At 37.7% G+C, this 20,724-nt stretch overlaps 1 protein-coding gene across 2 annotated transcripts; it reads left to right on the top strand.

Moving 5' to 3' along the window:
- The first annotated feature begins 1,708 nt into the window (after positions 1-1,708).
- On the top strand, positions 1,709-20,517 carry LOC117392202 (basic helix-loop-helix ARNT-like protein 1). 2 transcript variants are annotated; one of them, XM_055231433.1, is made up of 17 exons: positions 1,709-2,056; positions 8,365-8,482; positions 9,459-9,497; positions 9,568-9,609; positions 9,702-9,859; positions 11,109-11,191; positions 11,361-11,453; positions 11,789-11,906; positions 12,005-12,154; positions 13,556-13,787; positions 14,201-14,307; positions 14,545-14,695; positions 14,771-14,829; positions 17,366-17,477; positions 17,908-18,001; positions 18,092-18,173; positions 18,808-20,517. In XM_055231433.1, exons 1-17 carry the CDS (start codon positions 2,011-2,013, stop codon positions 18,960-18,962), a joined length of 1,839 nt encoding a protein of 612 aa, XP_055087408.1. In that variant the 5' UTR covers positions 1,709-2,010; the 3' UTR covers positions 18,963-20,517. The 2 variants fall into 2 exon arrangements, with proteins under 2 accessions (XP_055087408.1, XP_055087409.1); XM_055231434.1 differs by having other exon boundaries at positions 1,728-2,056; positions 17,911-18,001; positions 18,808-19,357.
- The last annotated feature ends 207 nt before the right edge of the window (positions 20,518-20,724 follow it).

Here is a 20,724-nt window from a genome sequence, read left to right as displayed (position 1 = left end):
AAAAAAAGCAAAAAACTTCAATTAATAATCATCATTACACTTAATCTCCACTACAACAACCTGGCCCACTGCTAACATACGACTTAACTTCTACAGCTACAAAGCCTATTAAGCAGTTACTACTACTAATAGTACTCTTACAACTACAACCTTCAATATATGGTTCAAATGCATTACTGTTGAAATGGTGGAACTATTGTTTAAATAATGGAGAGGTAAAGGGTTATTAATTGAGTTGTCTGCTTCATTGTTAACTGTCCTTTTCATTCTATTGCTATTATGATTTTTGGCTGAACTAAAACAAGTGAATTGAATCAGACCTGACGTAACTAAAGAAAGAAATGTGCAAATTTAGAACACTACTGTACGAGAATGAATTGTCTGGGTAATTTGCTAGGTAAATTATACAATTATACACACACCAGCTGTCTTCACCAGACTTCTCACTGAATGCTCTTTTAAATCTCCCTTTTTCAAATGATGAGACACTCATTGAACCTCTCTCTGGTCCTCTTCTTGCTGTGCCACCAACAAAGCCAAGAGTTTGATATGATGACTGAAATTGGATACATAAAATCTATGCCAGTGGTTCTTAGAATTTCTTATTTCTGTGCAGCAAATTGGATAGGTATCACATCACTGTGAAAAAAATGATAATAATAAATAACAGAAAAACATGGAGTACCTACTCCATGTTTTTCTGTTATTTATTAAGCCAATAGGCTGGAATTAACTTTCTATTATTTTAGTCATCCACTATCAGCGATTGTTCTGTAGCACACTAAGATTTTTAAATACATTTTAACCAAAATGTTGACATAGCTGTTTGACATTTTGCAATAATAAATACTACATAAAAGAATGTGCCATAGGCTAATCCAGGTACTTCTAATTAAGTCCAAGATAAGATCTGGGGACAGGTGCTGAGCTGCAATTGCCCACTGCTGCTGACCCTTGCCCCAGAGGCCTTGGAAGAATGTTCCAAATGCAGAAGACAAATTTCCCTGCTTACTGGGACAATAACATATGCATTGGCCTCTTATTTTACAGGTGGCTGTTCCCCCTAAGAATAAAAATCTCTATCATTACTCTGCTGTGCACGTGCCACCCATAAAACTTATAACTCAGACTGAGAACTAGTGACCTACAATTATGTTTTACACAACGGACCTTTAAAAAAACAAAGAATAAAAAAATATAGACCGGTTATATAGCGTTTCGTGGAGTGAATCACCTCAGCCCCAATTCAAGAGCTCTCCCCCTTCCAGATCGGACAGAGTGGGACCTCTTACCTTTTGCTCATCTTTTAAAGAAAAACTATAGAGTATGAAGTCAGATCTGTTGCGTGCATGACGCATTTTCAGATCACGGAGACGGCACGACACTGGGAGAGACCAGGCTCTTGCCAAGGCTGACGCGGCACTGTGAACGTAGAATATGCAATTTTATTGGGAGGCAAAATTGGGGGTCCTGCCATTGCACACTAAGATATCATATAGGCTTACAATGTGTTGTCCGAGTTCACGGGTTGACTGTGAACGCAACAGGACATTGTGTACGTTACGTGCAACGTTGAAAACTGCTTTGCGAGTAAGTTCATTGTTTTGGTAATAAATGACAATGGGGACATAATACTGATAAATGGAACCCGACATCGCAGACTAATGCTTCTATTTAAATGAATGAACAGCAGCAGATGACCTAGTAAAACACTCCTGCAGTGCGCGTGATGGGAGCGCACGACGTGAATGAACCAATGAGGATTTGAATATAGGAGACTGGTGTGAACTCTTTCGTTGTTCCCTCTGGTGTACTCGAGCAGACCCCTCCCACAAGGTCTTTATGTGAAAAAATACAGGAGAAAGGAGGGGGGGAGAAATGGTGGAGAAAAAATGAAGTCAATTATACAACTGGTCGGCTCCGTAGCGCTCCCTCCTCCTCTCTCCGTCGTCGCGTACCACTACTACAGCTGCTGGCCCGGCGCCTCGCAGCTTTCAGCGGCCACACGGCATGTCGTCCGCCGCGGGCTCCGGGGGCTCCACGGACAGACCGACAGGTAAGAGTTAGTTTTCGCCCTGTCCTGGGAAAGTTTGCATGGGAAAAGTTACTGGGATAGACCGGCATTTTATTTAAAGGGGTCTCGTCTATGTGGAGAGATTGGGGAGGTTGTAAGCTGATTTGTCAGGATAGTTTGAAGCAGAAAGTAGCACCGCTTTGTGTTGAACGTATAGCCAGCTCTATGCCAACGGGACTGTTAAAAACTACGCCCGCCATAAGTAACAATCTTTGTACCAAATAACTCCAAATGTAGTGGAAGTGTTTCCGTGCCAAAAGGAGTTAGCATTTACTTGCACTTGCTTTTATTTTTTACTTATTTTAACTCTATGCACTCTATGCTAGTATATAATACACATGATGCAATGTCAGATTTTACTGTCTGATCTCATTTAGGGCAGTGTTTAGTCTTTTGATTGAGCTTCTAGTATATTGCTCCTATCCATATCTCCAAAACAGGAATGATAACTTTGTTTTAGTAGTGAATGAAGTAGGTGCAAGTTTTCAATGAAACTAAAAACACTGACAGTTGGCACCATCTGGCTACAGTGTGGATCCAATTTTACCTGCTGCCGTTTTCACCTGCTGCACTATTATTGGAATATTGTGAATGAACAGACTGCCTACCAAATGGGCTCTGATTGGATTAAAACGTTAACTTTTTATCTTCGACTAAAAACAGAAAGACTTTGGAGTACTTAATGCACTGATTAAATGTGTAACTGTAAGCTAGTTATTTATATCGTATTGAAGACACAACAATTTGAAAGTTTATATTATAGAGAAGTAGAAAGTTGTTTAAGTTCTTACTTATTAACTTTTCAATGCAATGAATAAAACGAATTGTGTAATTTGAAGCAATGTCATGGTCCAAATTGATCTATATATCGATCGATATAGCCCTTTAAAAGAAATACTCTGAAACTTGAGCTGTGGAACATGCTATTGTTATTACTAGCTTACACTCACAGAGAGCTAATTGGTAGCCGGTTGCTAAAACAGTTCTCTCCGGGGCTAAGCAGCTCTCTGTGCGGGCATAGACAGAAGGTCGCCAGCTGCCGTCCAAACTGTCCATAAATCCAGGTTAAATTCTTCCTCTGAATGGGAGTATGGCACACAGTAGCAGCGGCACCAGGAGAACATTTTTCATTCATTCAAAATCCGTTTATGAGTGGCGCCGCCGACGTGCTCGTGCTCGTGACGGGCGAGTCGCGTACGGAGCCGTTGGAACGTGACTGTCTATGGACTGAACGTGACGGGTGTCTTTGTTTTATTTAGTTATTTACTATTGATTAACAAATACATAAAACCTTCATAAACGCAACAAATAATTGCAATAGTTGTTGTTAAATGTATTTGCATGAATGTCATTTCCATCATTTCAGCTACAAAATTGACTTATTCTATACATTTCTGAACTCTCTGTGATATCAAACCTGCCCATAGGGGCTTATTGGAGTCACGTGGTGTCCGTGTATTTTCCCAGTTCAGTTCCAGGTTGAGATGGTATAAGTGGGTCAGTGGATCAGTGGAGCAGCGATAGGCCTACCGTCAATGAGCAGCAGGAGGAGCTACTGCGCCCTGCTACTCAACAGTGATAGCATGAAGAAGGTCTCATGCTTTAGTCCAGTGGTCCCCAACCTTTTTATCACTGCAGACCGGCCAACTCTTGAATATTTTCTTGAATATGGTCCACGGCCCGGTGGTTGGAGACCACTGCTTTAGTCCACATGTGTCAAACTCAAGGCCCGGGGGCCAAATGTGACCCTCCACATCATTTTATGTGGCCTTCGACAGGGTAAATTAAAAGGTATGATGGTCTTAAAATGTCATTTTATCAGGAGATATGCAGTTACACAGCCATATTTTTACATCTAGGCAAATACATATGCGATATTTGTAATTTGAATAAGTAATAAATACAGAAATAGTTAAACCACCGGGCTGTGGACTGGTACCGGTCCGTGGATCAATTGGTACCGGGCCACCGGCCATCCAAGAAATAATTTATTATTTCCATTTTATTTATTATCAGAGTCTGAACAATCATTTATTTAGAAAAATCTTTTATTTTGAAAAATGACCGGATTCTCTCGGTTACATTTCCGTCACTTGAGCGCCGACAACTTAACCCACAAATTAGCAAAATGAGTAAAAAACAGACGTCTTTGGAAAGTTTTTTTCCGAAGTGAAAAAGGCCCAGTGAAGAGACAGAAAAAGAGCCAACTTCCAAGTAAAGGAAAGCTTTTACAGACAATACCAGGAGTTCTACTTGAACTATGGATTTATCGCGACAGGTGATTCCCACAGACCAAGCCCGCTCTGCAACCCCCCCCCCCCCCCCCCCCCCCCCGTCCACGGTAAAATATTCAAGCGTTGGCCGGTCCGCGGTGATAAAAAGGTTGGGGACCACTGCTTTATAGGCTAGTTCTAAATGATGATTAAACCAATAGAGGACAAAAACAATACTCTCGTCTCAAAATCCGAAGAAAGTAATGTTTTGTCTGTAGAGAGCCCACATATCTCAGTGGTTTACCACATGTAGGCTTATGCACCATCATAGCTCTCCAAAGATTGTCTCTTTTTCATAGGACATTCAATGTAATCTGAAAATGTTCAAACAAACATAGTTAGAAATCAGGCTAGCAATTCCACATTAGGTTATAAAGTTTATAAATGTATACACTTACTATAATTGAATAACATGAAGGCTTGTTTTTACTAACAACACAAACAGGGTCAAGCCTACCATGTTAGAACCCTCATGGAGTCACCATTGCATCCATGGTTTAAGCTTATAAAATTTAATTTTGCATAATATGTCTCATTTAATCCCCAAACTCTATGTATTGTTGTATGATTTCTGAATATGAATGTGCAATGTATTACCAGTGTGTCTGCACTGGTCTGAAGAGGCACAGATCTATAGACAACCATAAATAACAGAGACATGCTGTTCTATGGATTTAAGGCTTACTTTGTGCATATATGTTTAGCCCTGTTTTACTGCCTGACTCTGTTTCTGCGCTGGGAGAGATGTGATTTATGTAAAGTGTGGTTAGATTCAAATGAGCTGTCATTACCTTTCAGTGTTCAAGGTAAACCCTTTATGGCAAAAGACTGTCAGGTTATAGAGAGACAAGGCATCTGAAAGCTCCTCTTTCAATTTGTGGGACTTGCTCCGAATTTAAAATTTTTGATATCAACATCAACAAATATTGCTGTATCAGTTATTTTATTGTTATTATATTATTGGTATTGGCTGAAGAGAAAAATTGGTCTGCCAAGTTGACTAAATACTATAGACTTTTAATATCAACAAAAAGGTCACTATGGAGAAACTTGTGTAATGGACCTCCTCAGAAGATTGTGTAAACAAGGTGAAGAAGCTGAGATGAAAGGAGAGGGCATTAAGAAATGACATGAAGCAGGCTATACCAGGCTTTTTATGTACATTCGGCTGTAAACAGACTCTAATGAGTACAAAAAGTTACAGTGCATCTTTATTTGTTATCAGATTTCAAGTTATTGGTTGCGCTTAAGTGCTTGTTGTTGCTTAAAATAATGCACCATCTCAAGCATCAAAGCTCGTGCTTGAACATTATACTTGGACTTTAAACCTGAGAGAGGAGCACGACCTGAGACAAACTTATGGGATGAAGTAAGTGAAGCAGTGATGTGAAAATGTGGTATGTATTTTTGGAATAAAAAGAGGTAGGAAAGCTTGCCATCTCCAAAATGCCATCTTTGCTTTGATAGGTCAGTGGAATTTTGTAGAATATTGTATAAGTGTGTATACATGTTTTGTGAGGAAAAAAAATAACATCACGGTTTTATTATCAGCACCACGAACATTTATCTTGATTTGATTTATTTAATTTCACACACATTGTCTTCCAGTTCTTTCTGAATGAAAAAAGTTAACTTTATGTGACACACAAACAGCCAGATAATATTGGTTTACTATATGTAGATTAGTATAGATTGATTAGGCATGATATATTTTTGCCTATCGTATAATTATAATGTGGCCTGTATAATCACAATCAATTTGCTGAATTATCTTGACATTGATGAATAACTGGCTCTGTGCTGCCCCATACTTTTCCTTTTCACTCCACTTTTCCTTTTTCCAGACAACATTTGAGGCCCTGTGAAATCCATTTTCTGTTCAATCCAAATTTCTGCTATTGTTTTGTCAGATTTGACCCAATAAATCTTCTCATAGGGTATGTTTGTTTGCACATGATACGGTTGCTAAAGTAACTGTGGCTCAGTACATAGTAACATTGAAGAGGTAAGAATTTTTTTTATAAGATTGACGTCTATTGTTTAAAATGATTCAAACATTTCCAGTACTTCTTAACTACTTGCGTGTCTAGTCTTTCCTTACTATACAGCTGTCGTATCCAATAAGGGCAAGAAAATCTTTTAAAAATGAATAGTATATTAGTCTTGTTTAATAGTTTATCCCTTGCTTGTATGCTTATAGCCTTATGAGCTAGCATAGACTTAGTTTAAACAGCTGGTTTAGATCATCTTGTCATGTGCTTTGTCTCTTACAAACGGTTTATTTCTGGCTTGATTTACTACAATTTAAAACTATATATCTCTTTCCTGGACATCTACCTGTCACCCTGATTAATCCTGTTATAACTTTAACCCCAGTTTGGTCCTGGTTTTCATTTTTAAAAGTTTTGCCATTTAAATGTAGGACAATCATTCAACAATCATGAAAACTAGAAAAAGCCCTACCTTACAAATAATGTGTGAGTATTATTCATTTAAAATATAGTATTCTAGCCTACATTCTAAATAACTTTCCATCCTGAATGTGGAAATGTGTCACGTTTATCAAACCATTTAAAAACCTTCCTTTCTGTTTGGTCTTCAGTATTTGAAGTATGCAACAGAAGTAGGTCAGTGTTACAGCATTATATAAGCCCTTTGTAAGATGAGAGCACAAACCTCATTACTTTCACGTGCCTGTGTGCTGCTGCTGCTGCCCAAAAATTTTTTTAAAAAAAAACCAAAACTAGACGTAGAAACAGCGCCACGCACTGGTACAGCAAGGTCGCAGCAAAAACGGAAACGGAGGAGAATGGAGGCTTCAGGCAATTAAAAAACATGTCCTAAATATTATTATAGCCTACTTATTGATTGATACATGCCTTAAATAATGAATAATACTTAAAAATAACATTTGTTTTAATAACTATTCTATACTATACTATTCAGCAATTATTTTATGATTAGTTGACTAGATTGTGTACCATGCCTTTGAAATTTCAAATAAAATGTTACCTATGAAATATGCTTATGACAAAGAAAAAAAATGAGAGAGAAAAAAAGAAAGAATGAGGAGTTTCTGGCAGAATTACAATTTTCTTCCTTCTGATTTTTTCCTGTCCATATATTCCAGAAGTGATAATTGTCATAAATTGTCATTATAATTAGTTGTTGCAGCCACACTTATAAATGGCTTGGATGTGAAGAAAAATGTGCCTATTAGTCTGAAAATACTAGCTGGGCTTGTTTATAAATGATAACAAACTGTCTCTGTCTGCAGTGTGAATGTCCTCCTTGGTTTCCATTGCCCAAAACATGTTGTAACCATAGACTGATATAACAAATCACATGTGTTTGACTCTGTATTAGTCCTGTAGCTTTTTTAGACTGACCAAAGCTGCGGTGAAGCCTCAGACCATGTAACCTAAAGTTGATAAATTAATCAAGCTTCATTTCAGTCTCAGTTGGTCCAAATAGAATAGCTAATTAAAAAGACAACCAACATACAAAGGCACGTATATGTGTAGCCTTCTTATGACATCCATTGGATTTTTCTCCAGTGCATGAAGAATTCAGAGGTGTACAACTCTGCTCAGTTGATATAAAACAATTATGTCTTCATAGCTGTTAGTCTTCATAGTTAGGAGTGTCAAATGTCAAATCACAGCATTTAGTAATTACTAACAAGACGTTCACATCCAAAATCTAAAAAAAATGAATTTGCTGAGTGTAAAATATGCAAAATGTTCTTTCATATGTGTGAATGGCAAAGTCAGTGTGTCTTATACTTCTCATTTGTGCTACTTTCAAATATATTTATTTGTATTACTTTGCTCTCTGCTTCTTTCTTCTGTGTCCTTCAAGTTGTATTGAACTCATTCTATTCAACCCACACGTCTATTAATTTTCACACTTGCAGCAAGACTTTTATTGACTTTGCAAAGACTCTCATATTTATGTTGTGAGTATTTTTATTTCATTGTAAAAGGTGTTGATCAATGGATTGTTCTTGTCTTTCAGATGCAGGGGAAGATAACCCAGAAGAGGAGGGCCCGAGCCACGGTGCCGCTGTGGCATCTGCATCTGTGGAACTGCCCCGGAAAAGGAAGGGAGAAGTGGACCTGAGATCTGAGCCACGGTGAGACATTTGGAAGAAATCATCAGTAGAAACTAGACTTTGTTGGAATAAAATGGTTAGTGAATTGTGTTTGCTGGTCCTAAAATTACACAATATGGAAATGTCTGTGTAGACCCTCAGTTGTCCAGGTCCGATCCATAGCAAACGACAAAATTAAATCTGTCAACTGGACAAATCGTTGTAGGAGTGAAGATGCTTCGCTGCTCATCCAAGCCGCTTCTTCAGTTCTGGTCAGATTGCTGGTGGCCACTGCCTTAAATCTATCTGGGGGGAGGGGCTAACCACACTGAAACTGTAAACGGCTTTTGTTTCCAGTTTCAGATGAGACTGCCCTATTCAGCCCTTAACGACCCTGCTATTGTTCTCATTGTTCTGGGTCTGAGGATGGAGTTGTAGATGGGGGAGAGATTATGTCTCAGGCCCCCATTTCTGTTTAAGGAAGGATTCTCTTTCCTAACAAAAATAGCTTCTTTAACTCCTCTCTCACACCATTTCTTTTCTCTGGCTAAGATCTGAACTTCACTATCTTCAAAGGAGTGGTTAGTGGCTTTTAGATGGAGATGTACAGTGGACTGGGGTCCAGAGGAACTCTCCCGCCGGTGCTGGTACATCCTCTTATGGAGTTGGATGACAACTCCATCCTCAGACCCAGAACAATGAGAACAATAGCAGGGTTGTTAAGGGCATTCAGAACTGAAGAAGCGGCTTGGATGAGTAGCGAAACGTCTTCACTCCTACAATGATTTGTCCAGTTGACAGATTTAACTTTTAACTTTGTCGTTTGCTAACAATATGGAAATGCATATGTTGTATAAGAGGTCAAGTAATCGCCAGTGTTATTGTCAGCCTCATGATGAAAGAAAGTAAAAAGACCATAAAGCTTTCACAGTATTGTTTAAAATGAATTTAATGCATTACTTTTGATTACAATCAACATAAACATCTCAAGTAAGCTCTGTGTATTTTTTTCCCTTAGAGACAGCGATGACTTCTTAATGGATGAGGATCTCAGCAGGTTCGAATTTTCATCCTGGTTTAATTGGATGAAACTGAAATAACTTATATAACCTCTTTTTAATTCTCAGATCTGAGGGTGAAGACCAGCAGGTGAAAATGAAATGTTTCAGGTTTGCCCTATTTCTATATCGAATTTTCACACCTCAAAAATAATCTTCTATTAGCACAACTGAAATTAAAACGTTTTTCTTTCTGCGCACAGGGAGCCTCACCGACAGATTGAGAAAAGGCGCAGAGATAAAATGAACAACCTAATAGATGAACTGTCGGCCATGATCCCTTCCTGTCAGCCTCAGCCACGAAAACTTGACAAACTGACTGTGCTCAGAAAGGCTGTGCAGCACCTCAAAGAACTCAGAGGTACAGAAGTTACATTGCATTACTTAATATAATCTTACTTTACTTTACCTTACATTGCATTGCATTAACTAACCTAATTCACTTGACCTTACATTGTATTACATAACCTTACATTACTTTACAAAACATTGGACTACATAACATTATTTTACATGGCATTGCATACATAACATGCATTACAGCGGTCTCATCTGTTGGAATAAGAAAAGGAAAAAAACAAACACATTAGCACTAGTCTCACAGCAAGAAGTTCCGTCCTGAGCCCTCCTTCAAACTACATCATGCACAACACATCAAACCTCTGAGCTAACTACACCTAATCATGCTCGGGGTCCTGGTAGGTAGCCTCAGCAGCAGTATATAGGATGGGTCAATAAAGAGTACCTTAAAGTGGGAATACATAAACTCCACCCACAACCACATTTCAAATAAAGCAGATAACCTGGGCAGCTCCTGGAGGACTAAAAGGGAGAGTGAGGGGAGAGTGAAGGGAGAGTAAGGAATCTGGACATATGAGGAACAGTGATTGGTGTAAGTGATTGGTCTAACAGGTATCCACAAACTCCACCACTACAGCCAGGTGTTTGTAAGCAGAAACACCTGGCTTTAATCAGGCCTCAGCTTCAGCTGTATTTGGAGAATCCAACCATCCTAACCAGCTGCAGGAACAATGGAGCAGTCATGTGACACTACAGCAGTTTAATTAAAAGAAAAAAAAACTACATAAAACACCCACCCACAAAAAGCACTCCTTATTCTCCTCTACTGTGCTGATTTTGATGAAGATTTCAACATTACAGTGTACTTAAATGACCCCAGTATTTGAGAGATGCTGCTGCTGAAAAAAATGGTCTGATTCTGAAAAGTTTAAACATGTAACTAGTTTGCACTAAAATGGCCAATATGACTTGGAAGACTAGATAATGCAATGCCATATACACAGTTAAGTAGCAAAAAAGGTGGATTTAATCTGGTTTGACTGTCAGACCATGAGTGAAATTTCTGCCATTAATAAGCAACACCTCAAGCTAGGTATTCCTGATGAAGATCTTGGCACAAAATGGCTCTTTTACAGCCCCAGGCCTTAGGTCTTTCATCTTATATTATCTGTCTTCTGTTTCCTGTGGATGAATCTGCCCCCTTTTTCCATGGAATCGTGGCTGTGTGAGCCCTTGCCATGGATTAGAGACTTTTTCCCGCCAGTTTGATTCCAAACTGGTTAAATTAATATTGTAACTTATGTTTGTAGCCGGATCGAGCAGCGCCTTCTCAGAGAGTACCACAAAGCCTTCCATCCTGCCTCATGAAGATCTCAGACATCTCCTGCTCAGGGTAACACCACTTTATGCTCTTATCAGCAATGCAGTGTCCATTGTCATGATGTTGTATTGTTTACTCTGTTTGCAATGTACAGCAAAGCTGTACTAGTCACTTTCTCTTCAAATACAACTATACTGTATAATTTCCATTCACCCTATATATATTTTTGCCATCTCTTCAGGCTGCAGATGGCTTCTTGTTGGTGGTGACCTGTGATCGAGCTAAAATCCTCTTCATCTCAGAATCTGTCTCTCAAGTACTCAACTTCAGTCGGGTAAGTTACAGTAAATTAAATGATTCGTATAGTATATCATGAATCGACAATAATGATGTTTTGGCTATACCAGTGTGGCACTGCTGAGCTGCACTGATCTTTTGTTTGAGCTTTTCTATTGTTATTCTATTTTACTGGTCAGTGTGTTTAAATTACCCCTTGTTTTAGTCTTTTAGAATCCACATGACAACTAACAATTATTAAAATAGTCAAGGATTATTTTAATGATTCTAATTAATCATTACAGCCCTAGTTTTTGAAATTTCTCCCCTTGGCAATAAAGCTTATTCTAATTCTGTATACAAATGACAAATTATTAATTTTCTATGTTAAAGTTGGAGCTTATGGGCCAAAGTTTGTTCGACTTCATCCACCACAAAGACATCCACAAAGTGAAGGAGCAGCTGGCATCCTCCAACTCTTTCCCTCGCCAAAGCCTCGTAGATGCTGCAAGTAAATCTTTCTCCATGTGCCTCGTATCTGTTACCCCAGCGTGTGTGTGTGCGTGGATATAGCTCCTGTTTGAATGTTGTATGGGTGTCTCTTCACAGCCCCCGTCCCGCCGCAGCCGCAAGCGCATCCCCATGCGTCTCACATGTCCACGGGCTCACGCAGATCCTTCTTCTGCCGTATGAAGCACAGCCGGGTCACAGCCAAACAGGATGACAACAGCCTCCTGCCCACCAGCTCCAAGAAGAAAGGTGAGATCATATACCTTAAATAACATGGTGATAATTGCTAAAGGCCGTGACTGAAAAGGTTATAACAAGAAGGTAGAGCTGCACTGTGATCTATGTGGTTTGGTCTCAGAACATATGCTAGTCTTTAACAATTTGTTACATATGTGAATGACTGGCAAGGAAACAGTAATAGCCAGCTATAGCTCCAGTTATAAACAAGGATGCTGTGGTAATAATGGAAGAGTTACTCTCGTTTGGTTTGAGCCCAGTTTTGTTCTGTTCTAGACTTGCTAAGGTCCTGTTCTAGTCCTGGTTTAGTCTTGGCCTATTCCAGGTGTAGTTCTAGTTTTAAATTCTAGTGCACAGAGTACAAGAATGGCAGATGTGATGTGTGTGCGAGTTTGAATGTAGAGTTTAAATTTTTTAGGCCATGTTGTCCTGTCCTTTGTAAATCTTTTTCTATCAGATAGCAAACTGATGAAAGTCCTGAGACCATCAGGTCTTACCAAAGCAGCTCAAATGGTTTAGAATTTTGGCCCTCTTTAATCCACCGGAGGCCACTGGGTCAGCTCATATCTCTGCCTTAAAAGATCTGGAAATGATGTAGAACAAGTCTGTTGGTTTAGCAGCAGTCACATGGTAATTATATTGGTTGTAGGTGATAGTGGTACTGGTGCATTCAGTTCAGGTTTATTCTGGATTTATGGTCCATTTAAAAATAGATACCAACTGTACAAATGTTAATTCCAAATATTAACCAGAATGTACCTTTTTGTTATTGTTGTTGTTTTTGTGCCAAAATATGCATTTTGTCATTAATACGTAACATTACTTACAAATGAACATTGCAATTTTTTTGTTTTTATAATTGAGTTGGCCTCTATGGTCTGTTCCAGTGTCACTGTTGCAGAGGAAATTTTATATCTACAAAAATCACAGTACCACAATTTCCGTAAGGTCCCTGTGTTTTGATGGCACGGGTCAAACAGGAGGAAATGGGTCAGTGTTAGAGTTGTATAAGCCCTCTGAAGTGGGACGGTCCCACTGTAAGTCACTGTAAACAAAGGGTGCCATCTAGTGATAGCACAGTCAAAATACTGCGAGTATAGTGAATTTGAATTCAAATAGAGGGAAGAAGAGCCCATCTGTAACTCACTAAAAGTAAAAGATTGATAGATCAATAGATGACTTTGCCATTTTGCATGATACTTACCAAAAATATACACTTATTTTTTCCAACCAGCAGGTGCAATTGATAAAATACAATATATAGTAGTTGTATTTTTTTGTACTATTTTTAGCATAAAACCTGATCAAGAATACATTTGAATATGAAATTAAAAAGGCTGTAAAAACTGTTCTTTTACAGTTTTAAATTATACTTTAGTATTTGTATTTATACCCCATCCTTTTTCCTCATAGACTCGTATAAGTACTGCACCCTGCACTGCACCGGGTACATGGGCAGCTGGCCAAGTTCAGACCTGGACTCAGAGCCGGACTTGGAGCCCTTCCCTCTCTACTGTTTAGTGACAGTCTGTAGACTCCACCCACACAGCTCCAGTCAAACCACCAAAGACCAGGTCAACACCAAACCCACCGAGTTCATCACACGCTACTCCATCGATGGAAAATTCATCTTCGTCGACCAACAGTGAGTTTCAACTGACAGTTTTTTCATCAGATTGTTCAGTATTATTCCATGATGTCTTAATATACAGTACAGTCTTGTGTGGGATCTGGTAAGGTTGGTAGGAAATAGCATCTGGACCAAGTTGCATTTAAAGAGACATCAAAACTGAAAATCCGCAAATGGCCTGACCATGACCTTATCATTATTTGTAATGGTTTGGCTCCATAAACTTGCCATAATAAACTTATAGATCAACTATAGAACTGGAACCAGAGTTGATGGAGTCAGAAGTACGGCCATGATCACTTCCTATTTAATAGCTAGCACGTTAGCTATGTCCATTTATATATACAGTCTGGGGCCGTAACCCATACCAAAACAAGATATAATTTTGGATACGTCGTATACATTACATCTCCCTGTCTTACTTTCAGAGCTACCACTATCACCGGGTATCTGCCTCAAGAAGTCCTGGGTACTTCCTGTTATGAATATATCCATCATGATGATTTGCATCACCTCGCAGAGAAACACAGAGAGGGTGAGTTCATGCAACACCAGCTCTATAACATTTATGGACTTGATATCAGTGGGCTACCAATTCAACAATGGTTTCTGTCAAGTAGTAGTAAAAAGGTATAGTAATGAGACATCCAAAATAATAAAACAATAATGCAAATCAACAAGAAAGGGACATTTTTGGCATGAAAATATCACAAAGTATACAATATTTTTATATTATATCTCATTTACCATGTCTCACTGGATCTTTCTGCAGTGCTCCGAAGCAAAGAGAAGATTGAAACACAATGTTACAAGTTCAAGACAAAATATGGCTCCTATGTGAACCTCCAAAGTCAGTGGTTTAGTTTCACAAATCCTTGGACCAAAGAAATAGAGTTTATAGTTTCTTTAAATAGAGTTGTCACGTAAGTGCTGTTTTCCAATTTTTCCTTAATGTTCATAATTTTGCACAAGCTGATTAGTTCTATTTTTTTCACCAGGGCAAGGAGCAAAGACTGTGCAGACAAAGAGGAGGCAGGCAGCTCTAAAGCACTTCCAGGTGAGAAGAGGCGAAGTAATTATGGGCTGTGTCCCATTTCTGTTCACTGGTCTCCTCCACTAATTCGTGTTGGATCTGACTGAGGAGAGAGGAATATTACTTACTATGGAGCTCAACAGTGACTGCCCACCATTTCATTTTCATTTATTTCTATTTATATAGGGAGAGCCCACTGAGAGTACCAGACCCTCTTTTTAATGATTCCCCCTTTAAAATACAGAACGATACAAATAAAAAGAACGATACAAATAAAATCAAACAAAATAAATAATTACATAGGTCCATTTAAAACAATAAAAAAATGGGTGCAGATATGATTATAAGTGGTCATCACCAGATTAGTGGCCAGTTTTTAGACTTAGACAAGTTTGACAAGTAATTGAGATCAAGTAGTCTCTTATAAATTTTGTACAGTTGTTCTCTTCTGACAGATAGGGGTGACCATCCTACATTTTCATAGAGGGTAAAGTGGTGGGTTTTAAATACATCACATGCTGCCCACTTCAAAGCGTGCTCAGTTTTCAGAAGCAATTATTTTTTTCCCATAGACCTTATCAGAAAATAAAATTATGTTAAAAGTTTGTTGGACATATCCATACATTTAACCTCCAGGATAAATTCCATCAAAATGACAGTACTCCCTAAATTATTATATTTGTTTAGAACACTTCCAATGGAAGTCATTTTAGGGAGTGAGACAAACAGATATCATGTTTTATTTGGCATGGAAAGAAGCCTAAGGTACATGGCCCTTCCTTGTTTAAGGCTTATTATGCTTCTCAGTTGGTTCTGCTTCTCTACTGGTGTAATGAAGGTTATAAAGCAAAATGGAAAGAAATTTAGTTTGAAATTATTAAAAAAATGTTCCCTTTGCAGGCCTTAATATGTGATAAGAATCTGTGGTCACAAATGGGTGAATTGAGCATCTGTTGGATGAATCTAACTTTGAAGATCTGTCAAAAAATGGTACATTTGGCTCAAATTCAGAATATGATAGCTCTATTCAGATGGTGTGTTTTTGATAAAGAGATTCCCCCTAACAAAAGCGATTGTGTTTTTAAATCCGGAATAGAAAGGGGTCTGACAACTTACTCGTCATTCACAGAAAATAATATTTTTCTCAGCTTCCAGGTAATGCAAAACAGATATGCCCTGCGGGCCACTGACGTTTATAGATACCTATAAGTCAGACATAATTTTACCTCAAATTGCAATATACCAAATTTTACTCAATCTGAAGAAGCTTTTTCTAAAATACTGAAATTGGCATATGGACTATCTACCCCAAAATAATATCTAAATTATACAATGCTGTTATATGTATGACTGACAAGTGTAATACGTTGTATGTGAAACAGAAATGGGAAAAGGAGGCAGCAACTGAAATGACTGAGGATGAATGGGAAACTATTTGCTGATTTCAGTGGTCATTAACCGCATCCCTGTCCTGGAGAGAACACTCGTGGAAGAATGTTATTAGATATTTTAGAACCTCAGCTCAGGAAACCAACAAGTTATTGTGCTGGACACAGTATGTACTGGACACAGTATTGCTGGACATAGTACTGCACAGTAGTGTGCTGGACACAGTACTGCTGGATGCAGTATGGTTCTGAGGAGGTGAATCATTACCACATATTCTGGGTTTACTCCAAATAAAAATTGTATTGGAGTGAGATCCATACAAGATTAAACTTGGCTAAATCCCAATTCCACTGATATAGCATCTGAAATATTTAATATGGAAATGCTAATTTACACAATAAACATTCAAAGGCACAAATGTTATTGTATTTGGAACAAGTGGATCAAATATATCACCCCAATTAGTACAGATTTTTTGTCACTTCTCCATTACTTGTGAAGAATAATTTTATTATACACTGCATATACACTTTTTCATTGCATTTTTTTTTCTGTAAGCTCCTTGTTACAGAAAATGTGTTGTTAATAATTTCTTCTTTTAATATACCAAAATAGGACCAAGGAATATGGTATAGTGATGAAATGCACTTTTAAGGGCTTTGCGCAATAATGCTTGTTTCATGTGTGTGCAGAAATGGAAAAAGCCTGTGTGTAAAAGGAAAAGATATATTAAAAGGAATAAAATATATCTGAACTGGAAGGAATGTATCTGTATAATAATTGTTCTTTCCGAATAATAATAAAATGAAAAAAAAAAATAATAATAATAATAATAAAAGTTTGTTGGGGGCTAATCAGCTATGTGGTAACTTAAAATAAAAGTTTATTTATATAGCAGTCACTCTTACCTGAAAGTGTGTTTAAATCCATTTTGTATTTTTCTTGTAGTTTTCAGATGATCTTAAACCTTTTTTGACTGTGTTTTCAAATGCGTGCATTGTGTCTCCATGGCAACCGATGAACATTCCACCATAGAGTTGGATGTAGCACACCCCCAATGTGATGTCACTGCAAAGTATCAATTGGCTCATCTCAGGAGACATGACTGACAGCTGAGCAGTTTATGGATTGAATTAAAATTTATTTTTGTATTTGTATTGTTGTTTGACAGACGTGTCTAAGGAATTACCCATAATTCCTGGCCTCTCACCTGGAGTAGGAACCATGATTTTCGCCGGCAGCATCGGGACACAAATAGCCAATGAGCTCACAGACTCTTATGGGTTAGTTTGTATTCTGTATTTAACATTGTGACCATTATGACTTATCTGAAATGGCCCCATAACCTTTTTATTTTTTTCAAAAGACGGTAATGGATATATGCTCTGTGATTAATTTGTTATTCAAAATATCTTCCCTAGGACATAGACACCAAAGGGTTACAGCATACAAAGAAAATGCTTTTGGATTCATTTATTGTATTTTTTATTACTTAAAATAATCATTTTAGATGTCCTGTCTAAGTTCAATTCAGTCTATATTCCACAAATGTAAATCTAAAAGCAAAGTGCTTTTTGTCCTACTGTTATGTCACATTAACATTATCATTTAGATGAAATTTGTATTCACTTTAGAATCAGATATCTGGACATCCCTATCAGTGAGATTGCAAACTTCAAATTTAATCTTTTCCATATTTTGTTTGTTTTTTAGCAGAATAAACTCTTCTCCATCGAGTGGAGCTTCCAGTCCATTTGGTCTAATTCAAGAAAAACTCGTGGCTGCTTCTCCTCACACCAGCAAGAGTGTAAGTGACAATACCTTAACTGTAGGGTACTACAGTCAGATATTTGCCCAATCTAAAATTGCCACTGTTTATTGTATTTTTTTCTGTAAGGGGTCAAGTCAAGAAGAGGCAGGAGGCAGCTCGGAGTCTAAAGCTACAGCAGGAACCAGCAGTGGGTCATCAGAGAGCACTGGTACTAACTCTTAAATAAAACATAATAGCTGGCTTTTGTGTGTCAAAAAATAAGCATTAAATATATATTTAACATTTATTAGTGTGAAATGTAATATATTACATTTTACAAATTATTTGTGGGTGATTGTGAACACAGTATTAACATGCTTATACCTCAAATATTCATTACAGGGACATATAATGTAAATTGGCTTGTATGAGCTTTTAACCATGTTATAACAGCATTCCTTTATCGTAAGCTTACTCAAAGTTGTATTTCGATGGATTCATGCATGTTTAAGTAATCCTATATTGTCAGGCATTAGAGAGCTCCAAAAAATTCTGTTTTCACCTACCCTCTACCTCCACCTACATCTCTGTGCTTATTTGCAATTATTAAAAAGATTCTTTAGCTCATACGTGTAGAGTACAAAAGTATCTTAGCCATCTTCTCAGTTCTGCCATTTTTAACAGGAAATTACCCCCAAGTTGTTTTAAAGTATTATAATATTACATAAAACAATTATCTATGTATGTTATAGTTAAATACCTGCAAAAACATAATGTGTCTTTAACCTGCCTTATTCCAATCAAATAAAACCAAAACAATAAATCAAATAAAAATCTGCTACTTTGGTGTTTCCTTGTTGCAGGTGAATCATCGTTGGACCTGGACAACGTGGTGGTCCCAGGTCTGAGCTCCTTCAGCAGCGATGAGGCAGCGATGGCGGTCATCATGAGTCTGCTCGAGACAGACGCAAACATGGGACAGAGCGGAGAGTTTGAGGATTTACACTGGCCTTTTTAAAACTTCTGCTCCTCCCCCCGACCTGTGCTTTGAACTGTAGAACAACACAGGGCCACAAGAGGGAGCCATAAAAGACAGTAGGAAATGTGATTATAATTACAAGCCTTTTTTTTCTCATGAAAGAGACTGAATTGTTCTCAAAAGTGTCTTCCTTGGGAAACCTTTGCCCAAACTGTCCCTAGGTGCAGACACTGTATGAACTGTAAAAATGTGTGACCAGAAGAGAGGAGAGGAAGTGCTTTGTGCATCGCTGCTAAAAGGGTATTGAACTCAAAATGGGAAAGCTTTGATACTACGTGATTGTTTTTATAAGATGTCTATAGGTAGTCTTTGGAATTTTAGTGATTCTTAATTAATTCCATTTGCAATACCAGTCACACATAGCAACATTTTGAAACCAGAAATTTTAAATACTTAAATTACTTATACTTATAAAGCTAACAATGTTCACCAAGTTACTGACAGCTTTAACATACCCACAAACCTACCACAAAAACTTGATTTTGGGATTGATTTGGAGAAATAACTTGAATATTTAAGTTCAGATGAGAAGATTGTCACATGTCTGATTAATTTTTGGCAAATTGTGTGACTTCTGGTTTCATTTTAAGTGTTTTTATATATATTTGCACATACAGTATTTCAGACAGGTTTTGTGTTCAAGTGACATGGGAAGAACCGCAATAACGAGTCAAGGTTACATTCTGTACACATCAAAAATATCACAATTTGTTTTTTTCTTTTTGTCCAGTGATTCTAAAACTCAAACACACAATACCTCATAAAATATTTGGTTTTGCAAGTAGATTTAAGGCTACATTCACACTTACACAGACTACATCAAATTTGTTACTAAATGAAGAACTAGACCAGGAATATAACAGGACCAAACAAAGTCTATATCAGACTAAACCAGGCTCAAACCAGGACTAAACCTTAAGTGTAAATATACCCTAAGTTAATCCTAAAACATGACTGATCCTGCTCTTACACAGGGCTAAACAAGGCTATGGGTTACCTGGTGTACCCCATAGTAGTTACCGGCAAAAAAGTAATTGACAAGGACAAAACCAAACAAATACTGGGACTCGTTTTGGCCACAGACTTTGTAAACAAACAATGCTGGATCAAACTCTGTTAAAGAAAATACTGGATTTTATTAACATATATAACTATACCAGAGTTTGAAAGTCCCTGCGGTAGCTTTTGAAATGTAATTTTCACTGACCTCTTCAAACAGAATCCATCGATTGGAGGGTATTAAAATTACATTAATTGAGGTCTTTTTCCCAAATGTACTGTATTTTTAGCTGAATGTCTAACATGTGGATTGTATTACATCATTGTGAACTGATTTGACCTGTTGTTGAATCATAATGTGACATATATTTGCTTTGGACCTGCGTTTTTTTCTACTTTTTATCAAACAGATGTGGCTTTAAAGGTGGATTATAGGTGCCATTTAAAACTGACACTGAATCAGTCTGAAGACACATTGTATTTATGTCTCAGTGGATCTGCTGTGGAGGAACCAGTATTTCTGGAAGTAAAGAAGAAAGGAAAGAGATTACAGTGTTTGGGTTTATTAAATATGATAAATGACACATAATATACTGTATGAAAGCTAATACACACCGCACACCTTTCATTATTTACTAATTTGAATAAGGACAGCTCATATTGATGAAGACCTTGTGCTGTGAACACCAGATTTATCTTAGAGCATGTTGGAGGAGAAAAAGAGGTAAGCAAAACATCTTAT

Source organism: Periophthalmus magnuspinnatus, chromosome 23 (assembly GCF_009829125.3).
Source record: "Periophthalmus magnuspinnatus isolate fPerMag1 chromosome 23, fPerMag1.2.pri, whole genome shotgun sequence".
Classification (NCBI taxonomy): domain Eukaryota; kingdom Metazoa; phylum Chordata; class Actinopteri; order Gobiiformes; family Gobiidae; genus Periophthalmus; species Periophthalmus magnuspinnatus.
This window is presented reverse-complemented; position numbering and strand designations above follow the sequence as displayed.

Bases quoted from the DNA above. Each gene is read 5' to 3' on its own strand.
- LOC117392202 (XM_055231433.1), top strand. From the start codon at position 2,011: ATGTCGTCCGCCGCGGGCTCCGGGGGCTCCACGGACAGACCGACAG. The intron at 9,610-9,701 runs GTTTGCCCTATT...TTCTGCGCACAG, and splicing joins GTGAAAATGAAATGTTTCAG to GGAGCCTCACCGACAGATTG. The intron at 14,696-14,770 runs GTAAGTGCTGTT...TTTTTTCACCAG, and splicing joins TCTTTAAATAGAGTTGTCAC to GGCAAGGAGCAAAGACTGTG.